The 10,190-nt window shown below is 26.5% G+C and overlaps 1 protein-coding gene across 3 annotated transcripts; it reads right to left on the reverse strand.

Moving 5' to 3' along the window:
• Positions 1-451: 451 nt before the first annotated feature.
• Positions 452-8,810, reverse strand: LOC112682840 (zinc finger C2HC domain-containing protein 1A-like). 3 transcript variants are annotated; one of them, XM_025553590.1, is made up of 8 exons: positions 8,253-8,342; positions 7,882-7,982; positions 5,830-6,302; positions 5,535-5,694; positions 4,808-4,871; positions 4,459-4,620; positions 1,945-2,577; positions 452-797 (listed from the first exon to the last, which is right to left on the reverse strand). In XM_025553590.1, the coding sequence occupies exons 2-8, from the start codon at positions 7,958-7,960 to the stop codon at positions 650-652; spliced, it is 1,719 nt and encodes a 572-aa protein (XP_025409375.1). In that variant the 5' UTR covers positions 7,961-7,982; positions 8,253-8,342; the 3' UTR covers positions 452-649. The 3 variants fall into 3 exon arrangements, 2 of the variants coding, with proteins under 2 accessions (XP_025409375.1, XP_025409376.1); XR_003148550.1 differs by having other exon boundaries at positions 709-797; positions 1,832-2,577; XM_025553591.1 differs by lacking the exon at positions 7,882-7,982 and having other exon boundaries at positions 8,253-8,810.
• Positions 8,811-10,190: the final 1,380 nt, after the last annotated feature.

A 10,190-nucleotide genomic window follows, 5' to 3' on the forward strand; every position in this document is an offset into this window, starting at 1 on the left:
AACAAAAACTTTGAAATATAGTCGGGTCTATTTGGGTCATTTTTATTCAAATAATAAAACAATTTAATCTTATAAACAATAATATGTAATAAATTAACAAGCAACACTTTTTGTTCATGTCTGATAGTATGTTATATATATTACTAATGTTTAAACACCATTATTAATTAATATTTTATTTTGAAAATTGTAGTACTTTTAAGGGTACTCACATAGTTGAATTATGTGTTACACACCATACATTGAGAAATAATGTAATACATGGTGTATGAAAATTAAGCAAAGAAAAATTTATATTTTACTAAACAATATAATTGTACATAAATTGTATATTTGTGAATACTTTGGTTTTGTTAATGAGTAAAATATAAAATAAATTAAGTGACAAGTTTTGTTCTAATTTTAATTTAAAAAATCAGTCTCAGTTGTTTAAAAAAAAAAAAAATGCGAGTTTCTACAATAATTTTAGATTGTCAATCTTAAAAATTAAATGTATAAAAATATGAAAATATATCCTAATTTTTGGGAAGTTGAACTTACTTTGTTCTCAATTACTTTTAATTTATTTTGTAAATTAAATTTTCTTATAACCCTTCATACAATACAAATATAATTTAATTAATCAGGTTATTTAATTTAATTAGGTCAGTCATGATACTATGCGCCTCATGCCACACTCAGTACAAAATTTAACATCAACAATTGGATATTTAAATCCACACTCATGACAAAATTTAGCATTTTTCATAAGTGTTGAATAACTTTCAGTTGACATTTGTTCCGATTTTCTGTTCAAGCTGTAACAAAAAAAAAAAAAAAACTTTTATATTGTATGTATTTACTATTTACATGCATCTACACTATATAAAAAAAATGTATTTTAGTTACTTAATTTGCACTACTAATCAAATAAAATATTATCTATATGCCCAGCTAGCACAATTTAAGTTAATTCCAGTAATGGAGAAAAAATAAATTTAATTATACCCAAATCTTTAAAATTAAATTGATGTACATGGATAAAATTAAATATTTCAACTAAATTTAAAGATATACATTTTATTTATTACCATTGTAACTTGTGTATCACAAATAACCTCAAAATTATTTATATTGTAAATTTTACTATTTTAGAAATGTTTAATCTCTACAAAAATGGTTTCAAAATATTAATTTAGAAATTATTAAGCAATTGAAGTTCATACAGTTTATAAAAAGTAACGAATGTGTATATATTTCACCAACCAATAACAAAAAAACATAAAAAATTAATGTATAATATCATTACTATATGAATCTAAATTAGGGAAAATTGCAAAATTTCCTATTAAATATAAATATATGTCAATATTCAATTATTATGTGAAACTAACGCATAATTATCTAAGAATTAAAAAAAATAGTAAAATAGTAGGTATAAGCTAGTGATTAGTGAAAAATGGTGATTCAATTAGATAATGTATATGTTATTATGTTATTGCAATATTTTCATTGAACTATTGTATTTTAAAAATGTATTAAAAACACACTCAAAATTACATAAATAATTTTTAAAATTAGGCTAAAAGTTTATTAACTCTATTAAATTTAAGCAAATAAATCAATTTTAAAAACAATTACCTAAACTATGTTTCATAATAATAATATGTAATATTATTAATTTAATTATATATAACTAAGAAGACAAAAATTGTTTTAACAATTAAACAATCAACATTCTGTTGTGACTACATGTTTTTTGTATTTAGAGTAAATATACAAAAACATTATCAAATTTGTGTTATAGTGCTATAATTAATAAATTTGTTAATTATATTAATGTGTTAACTACCCGTGTTAGGCTGATTTTGTTTAAAATCAGAAAGTGTCAGATTCCACATGAAACCTGATCAAACCGTGCAAGTGCCCCGTGACAATTGAAGCGCCATGGATCGCTCGCCTTACCTTCCGTAAGCTGAATCAGAACTGCTATTGGAATTAACCCCATTGATCATACTTAATGCAGATGTTCTATTCAATGATGGTGATACAATATCATCATCATCAGTTAGTTTCAACAAGTTTTCAAATTCCGATACTGATTTCAAAAGTTCTTGTTCAGCCAAGTGAAATTTGATGTTTGATTTATTTTTCTCAGAATCACCGTATAGCATGTTTTCAATAGCTATATGTTTCCTAGGGTTATGAGAAATAGTTCTTTTAGTTGGACTAATTGAAAGTTCTGTACCTTGCACTACAGCACTGTGAGTTTTATTATTGAAGTCAGCCGATTCAATACTGACTATGGAACATAAGCTTAAATTGCTTAAATTATGTAGTGGATGGCTATTGAGATTAGAATCTAAATTAAATTCATTAGAAATTGGGTGATCAACATTATCCGGAGACACAACTACAGGAGAGTTTGGTGAATACTTGACAAAAGCAGATGTTGGAGAAATTTGTACGTTTTCCGTATTTTCTGTTTGTGAGAAATTCAATGGGTTTTTAAGACCAATGTCAATTATTTCTAGTTCAAGTTCTTTCATTTGTTTTTCAGCTGATTTGAATGGGTCATATGCATCTAAATGTGGTTGGCTACAATAATAAATTGTAATAAAATATTATTATATATATATATCATATGTTTTCAAATTACAATGATTAAAACATAATATTTTAAATAAGCTGAATAATTAAGTATAAAAATCAACATAGGAATTAAGTAAAAATATGCCTACTTGCTAACAGTGATAAATACCAATAAAATATAATTCCTGAACACATCAAAAGGGAAATCACTTACAATTTATTCAGTTTTTTTTATAAATTTATTTAGAGTTTACCCTTTTTGTTTTATTTATTGTTACTAATTTCACTCCACTACTGGAGTTAGTATGGTATTTAATGAGTTATATTTTAACTTATAACATAATTTATAATGAAAATGTAATACATCAAGTCATTAAATTATTTTATTTAAACACTAGAAACACTATTAGTAAAGTAAGAGTTTTGAAAGAGTGAAGTAAAATGTAAAGTATTTAAAGCTCTCCGTAAAAATCTGAAGGGACTATTATCATTATTATTTTATTTTAACTTTTTTAGTAGTATATGCTGGGGAAAATAAAATGTTCATACATCAACTGTGTTAATATTATGAATACATGTGAATATTATGGATGTTAAATAAAACGTAATGTGTGCATTAAATATTTAACTTTTTCACCACTTAATTACCAATTAGAATCTCAAACCATTAGAATATCAGAACCCTAAGTTAGATTTATTTTCAATATAAAAATGTACCATTTTGTACTTCAAAATCCTTTACAGCAAATTACAAAGTTTTAAAAAATAATATGTTTAAATTACAATTATTGTATAGAATGATAAAAAACAATGAAACATTACATACCTCAAACAAAATCAATTATAGGTCGTTATTATATTCCATTAGCAAATTAATATTTTCAGTGAATATTTTATTTATATAATATGATAAATGTAATGTAAATAATAAATGTATTAGGGTTTACAAACATTGTAAATATTAAAAATGTATGATTCAATTAAACATGGAAATTTCAAAAATATGATATTATAAATACATCTGTTCAGTTTTCTGTTAAAATTTCTTTTTATGTTTTTGTACATGAAACATTGATATAAAATAATTACCAAAAAATGTATATCTGTAATCATTGAAAATTACATTAATTTGAAGTGGATATTATGTAAAGAACCATTTTGGATGGAATTAGAAGTCTAAATAATTTTTTAAATAATAAAAAATGTACAGTTTTTAAACTGTAATTTAATATCTTTATGAATATAAAAATTGTAGTTTTGGATGTTCATTAGATAATACACATATTGATAATAATTGTAATACATACTTTAGTTCAATACAGACTCTTGAAAATATATTTATAAGTAATATACTCACAGATTGATAATATTTCAGATGGTTTTTTGAATTATTATTTTAACTTACTTTTTTTTTTTTACCTAATAATAATTATTATTCAGATTCAGATTAGTCAGACAATATTAAGCAGGTTTTTTTTTTTTTTTTTAGACAGTAATGCCAGTTTTAAAAAATCAAATAGTTAATAGTTAACAAAATAACTAGTATTATTTTTAATTTTTTTATCACATTTGAAATAAATTTAACCATCAATCATTTATAAAATTATAAAACTATTAGTATTTAGATCTTTCAATCAAAATTATAGAAATGTTGAACAGTGCAATACAGTTCAAAATATTATTTCTAGATTTTTTTTTTTAGTAATTAATTTAAGTGAACATATTGATGAGCTTAACTCTTTAATTTACACATGATATTATAATCATTACATTTTACATAATTTAAAATGGCTTTTTAATTTTATAAAATAAAAATAAAATAAAATAGTTAAGTATCAATTTTTATTCAGCTTATTCAAACATTCATTTTATTATTTTGCCACTCACGACTTTGATAAATTTTTTTTATCAAAACGATTGATAGTATTAATAGTTTCTTCTTTTACTCGATTTTGAGAACTGATGATATGGGCTGATTCAGATTTCTTCATAATTGTTTCTTTTTTTATACCAGATGTTGTTTTGGGTTGATAAATTGTATTTTTATTCCTGAAATAATGTAGTTTATATGCATTATATATATATAATTATATGCATTATATATATATAATTATATTAATTATATATATAAATATAATTAATATATTTGATATAATTAATATAATAATATAAATTATATTTACATATTAATATAATAAAATAGTGAGATATTTATTTACATAATAATTTAGCTTACCCAAAAGAATATTTTGATACTGGGTCTTTCTTTTTCAATAATGAAGATTGGCGAGGAATAATAGCTACAAAAATAAAATTATGGTTTGTTTTTTTTATAATATATATATATTTATAGCTATATTTAGCTATAGAGCTACCTATATTTAGTATACAATTTAAAAGTATATGAAAAATAATTGTATAATATTATTCATGGTTTTATAATTAAAATTCAAAATTAGACAACATTATTATGTATTATATATTTTGTCTGCAGTTTATGATCGAGTTCTATAATTAAACATTGTAGGTCTTCCTGAATAATAACATATGTGATTTTTAAAAGTTTACAAATAGGGAGAGATTAAAAATACAGATATCTAAATATAACTAATACAATGAGATCTCCTACACTTATTTAAGGGAACAAATTATTTCAATAGTCTATACTTATGTTCTTGAAAAATTTCCAAATTATGTATCGCTTTACATTATTATGAGCTATTAACATTATGGAACATTAATATTTAAAACTTCTATTTTTTACATTTTTTTCAACTTAAAAACAATTCATTTATTAGAACATCATACTTAAGCATGAATTAAATGAATAACTAATATTTAAAAACTTATTTCATGACTTTATTATAATATATTGGAGTTTTAAAAATCTTTGCATGATTTATAAAGCAATATAGTTATTTTGTTGATATTAAAAAAATTAAATAGTAACAAATTATACTTACAAACATTACTATTTGTAGGAGGGGATATTTTTTTAACAACTTTCAATGGTTGTATTACTTTTATTGGAACACTTGAAACATCTTGTGAAGAACATTTAGTTTTCGGAGAATATTTTTCTTTAGTAACAGTACGCTGTGATTTGAGTGGAGGTGCACGGTACTAAAGTCAGAAATAATTTAATATAAATTAACAAATATAAATTAAAAAATATTTTTCATTCAGCAAAATAATATCATATTTGTACTGTGATCCATACATCTCTTTATGAATATTTTCTAAGCTAAATATACTAACTTTAGTTCTAGCTTCAAGTCGTTCTTTAGCTATTTGGCTTATCACTGGTGCAGTAGATATCCTTTGAGCTTTTTCTTTACAAAACTCAACATGCCTATCATATGATTTTGGTCCGAAATTACGAGAACAATGTGGACATGCTTCAGTATCAACAGGCTTGGTTGGAATAAGTTTATCAACTTTTTCACCTCTTGCAGCTTTCACAGCTCTAACAAGTTCTTCGTGTTTAGCTTTCCAGTTATTCTTAGTCTTATGTATAGCAGTATTTACATCAGGCGTATTTTTAATACTTGGCAAGTATGCAGCCATATCAGTGCCTTGTCTACGTTGTTTAGATGAATCAAATGGTACTTTGCGCTTTTTTGCGTTTTTTTCACATATAGCTGAGTGACGTTGTAATAAGGTTGGGCGGAATGAGCGCTTACATATTATACATGGTAACAATTCAATAAATTCATTTTCTTTCGGGAGTCCTAAAATAATATAAATAATTAAATTAAGACAAGAAATGTATGTAAAATACAATGTATATATACAATATACAAATATCTAGATATATTTTTATGAGTTTTTATAAAAATATTATTAAAAAAGAATAAAATAAATAGCGGTAGTCATATAATATGACATAGTTTTTTAATTTTAATTCAAAATAAAATTGAGAAATTTCTAGTGCCAAATAGATATAACTTCAATGAAAATTAAATACATTAGGTATTTGGTAAATTTTTTAGTTAACTTTATACTTATATTAAGATAATAAAAACGAACTATAACACACCCAAATATTTAAATGTTAAGGCATTGAATACAAAGCATTTCATTAATTATATAATAGAGTTTAATATTATAAGTCTGTGGATGGAATACAATTTTATTTTGTATAATTAAGTTTTAAAAGTTAACAACTAAAAAATAATTTAACACAATGTCTATAATATCTTAAAAAATAGATTGAATAAGGCTACTTATCTGATTTTAAAGCATTTAATAATTATTGAAACACCTCAAACTAATGTACCATATTTCTGACTTTTATTGTAGAAAAAATATCCAAACCACGAATATAGAATTAATAACAATATAATGATAAATTGTTGTATTTACAGTCAAATTATACAATATTAATTTAGTTTAATTTGGAAAAAATAACCAAGCAAATAAATTAGTTATTGAACTATGTTAAGGTGTTAAAATAATTACAGAAAAAAATTAAATTAATTAGGTAGATACATTTATTTTTAAATATTGTTAAAATTAACTAAAACACAGAAATCTAAATAAAATTTTAAAAATGTCATATTTTAACAACAAAAATTAAATATTGATCAACAATTGATGTTTTAATCAACAAGAATCTTGATAATATGAAAAACCATGAAATCCTCAAAAATTTTACTTAAGAAGTAGCAGGAAAATTAGAAAGTTGGTCTATAAGTTTTAATAAGAAGAAATTTATCTTCTTGAACAAAATTAAAATGCATTAGGTGAGTATTAACTACCTTTAAAAAGTAGGTTCATATAAATTTTAACACTTACAACTACAAGATATACAATATATATATATTGTATATATATATATATATATATATATATAACTACAATATATATTAAATTCATAAAATAACGATAAATATTGTTATACTTTTCAATATGAACAAGCTTATGCATATAAAATAATTAGTATATTTTCAGGGTACTTATTATTTAATGATTTATAATTCAAGTCCATGTTTCTGCAAATTATACTCAAGTTCATAATTAAGAGATAAAAATTCAATGAAATATTTTTAGTATATATGCAAAAAACACTGTTTTATATTCATTAACTCGTAATCATATTAAATTAAATAAATAAAATCAAACATCGATTAATATTTCGAGAATAATATTAATTTATTAATTTTTCAATATATACAAGCTACGTTGGATAAGTTCTCAAATGCGAAATGACTACAAAAAAAAAAAAAAACCAAATCAAACAAACAGGACAATTAAAATGTATGTACTATAGGGAATTTCAAGCTAACACATTATAGCGAAGCAACCTACGTGTCGTTGAGTACAAACAGAATAGATGAGCAGGGGACAGCGTGGACACTGCCCGTAATCGACCTCGGATTTTTTTCATCCCACAACAATATTTAGATTGTCTAAAAAAATAACAACAATAAAAATAATAATAATAACAGATAGTAAAAAGTGATTAATTAACCCAACAACAAAAACGGGATTCGAGCAGAGCTGTACGGTATAACAACTACCAGTAAGTGCATTCAGAGAGACGTTAAGGATAGCGGCCCTGCGGCCAGTCAGTGATGCATCCCAGCACCGAGTGGGCACGGTTAACGAGAGAGCGAAGGGAGGTGTGGGTGGGAAGGAGTGAGTGGAGGTCTGAACGTCGTTGTACAACATTACGTTACCTTCGTCAAAGTCGGCCGTGTGGTCCATTTTTGGTAAGTGGATCTCGCGAAGGACGGCCAGGTACGTGGGCACGCCGTAGTGAGCGCGACACGACGCAGATATTCGACGCGTTCGCGAACCGAAACCACGGGAAAACCACAACGACCGAACGATTTGGTGTGCGATTCGTTCGTAGCGTTACGATAATATTGCCACGGGCAAAATAAAACTGCGTGGTCGTGCGGTACGCGGCGATTCACATAGCAACGCGGCGGACGTTCAACAACGACGTCGTCATGTCCACCGGATCGATGATACCTATTTTGCGCGGATAATTCGAACTCCGAAGCCGTGCCGCGGAAACAATACCGTAGAGCCACCCCGAGATCACGGCAACGATAACAAAAAACAACACGGGACAGCTGAACGTTTCGAACTGAAACGGTCGACAGGCGAACGCGACGAGATCACGACGGACTGATAAAGTGACTGATAAAGCGTAGCCATCCGTCGCCGTGGTACCGGTGCGCGGGAGAGGAACTTCGTTGTCGAGTCGCGCGCTCAGTGCAGCCAGTCGACCGGTTGCCTTCTGCGCGCGACAAACATCGATATCGCCACGCACGAAGTATCGTGAGTGGACTGTACCCGACAACCGGTGGAAAGTTTTTTTTTACTCGGATCACAAATTTCAATACCCACCCAGGGCTGCTCATTGGGAGGTGGGGACCAGTGCAACGCGTCGGACCCTACATACAGTGTATCGTGAACATCGCTTTATCTATAAATAATCTCATAATATTACTGTCGCCGGAAAAGGATTATTTATTGTTGTCACCGTCGAAAATCAAGACTGTGCCAAAGACCTTAGTTTAAAAAATTATAATTTGTACTACAATCATTACCGTTATTATTATATATATTGTTTTTATTATAATTATTATAACAATTATAAAACTATTTTATAAAAATAAAAAATAAATTCTGCACCGGGTCCTAAAATCCATCGGGCTGCCACTGTATCCGGGTGGGATAATCCTGGTAATAATCGGGTGGGTGTTATTCGGTGTCTTTGAATATCGTGTTTTCGAAGGTCATATTTTCGAATGACAAATGTTAGAAAATGTTTTCGTTCGGATCAGTGGCGTACATTCAATCTTGCTCCGGGGGGGGGGGGGGGTAACGAAAATAATCGTTGCATAGATACATAAGATAAATAACTGCTATAAATAGATATTATTTTATACAACTTTTTTACCAATTTACAGTTTACTTTCACATTACAGTAAATTAATAGCTATTGGAATATAAAAACAACATAGTTAACAAAAATTTTCAAACACCTATCAATATAATTATTTAATTACCATAATATTTGTATAGTTGTATATTTTAAGTTCAAAGCGTAATAATGAAACTACAAATATATTACACGTCATCAATAATAAAACAATTTTCTTTTTCTTTTTTTTTTTTGGCCCGGGGGAGGGGGTTTGAACCCGAAAATCCCCCCCCGTACGTACGCCACTGGTTCGAATAGTAATGTTATCGAAAAATTATTTGTTCGAATACATATGTGAACATTTTGTGTTCTTCGACCGACGTTTCAACAGTACATATTTTTGCTCCACACTTAGTTGAACATGTCAAGTAAAAAACGTTTTGGTCATCACGTTTTCTTTTATAACTTTTATTTAATGTATATAAAAAAATATTTACACTTAATACTTTTCCTCCGTGAATACTTTTTATAATTTCTATCGAACACATTTTATTAAAAAAAAAGACAAATTACATAAAACTAAACTTCAGTACTCACTACAATCATGTTTTGTTGTATACCTACTATACTACACCACTGTAGGTATAATAATCATTACTAATAAGCTATAATAGCAGCATGCTATCTACTCTTTACTATATGTACCAGTGGCGTATATAGGAGGAGCTTAGTGGGCTAC

Source organism: Sipha flava, unplaced genomic scaffold, assembly GCF_003268045.1.
Source record: "Sipha flava isolate LNK unplaced genomic scaffold, YSA_version1 212_pilon_pilon, whole genome shotgun sequence".
NCBI classification, from domain to species: Eukaryota; Metazoa; Arthropoda; class Insecta; order Hemiptera; family Aphididae; genus Sipha; species Sipha flava.

Bases quoted from the DNA above. Each gene is read 5' to 3' on its own strand.
- LOC112682840 (XM_025553590.1), bottom strand. From the start codon at position 7,960: ATGAAAAAAATCCGAGGTCGATTACGGGCAGTGTCCACGCTGTCCCCT. The intron at 4,621-4,807 runs GTAAGCTAAATT...ACATTATTTCAG, and splicing joins GTATCAAAATATTCTTTTGG to GAATAAAAATACAATTTATC. The intron at 2,578-4,458 runs GTGAGTGGCAAA...TTATTATTGTAG, and splicing joins AAAAAAAATTTATCAAAGTC to CCAACCACATTTAGATGCAT.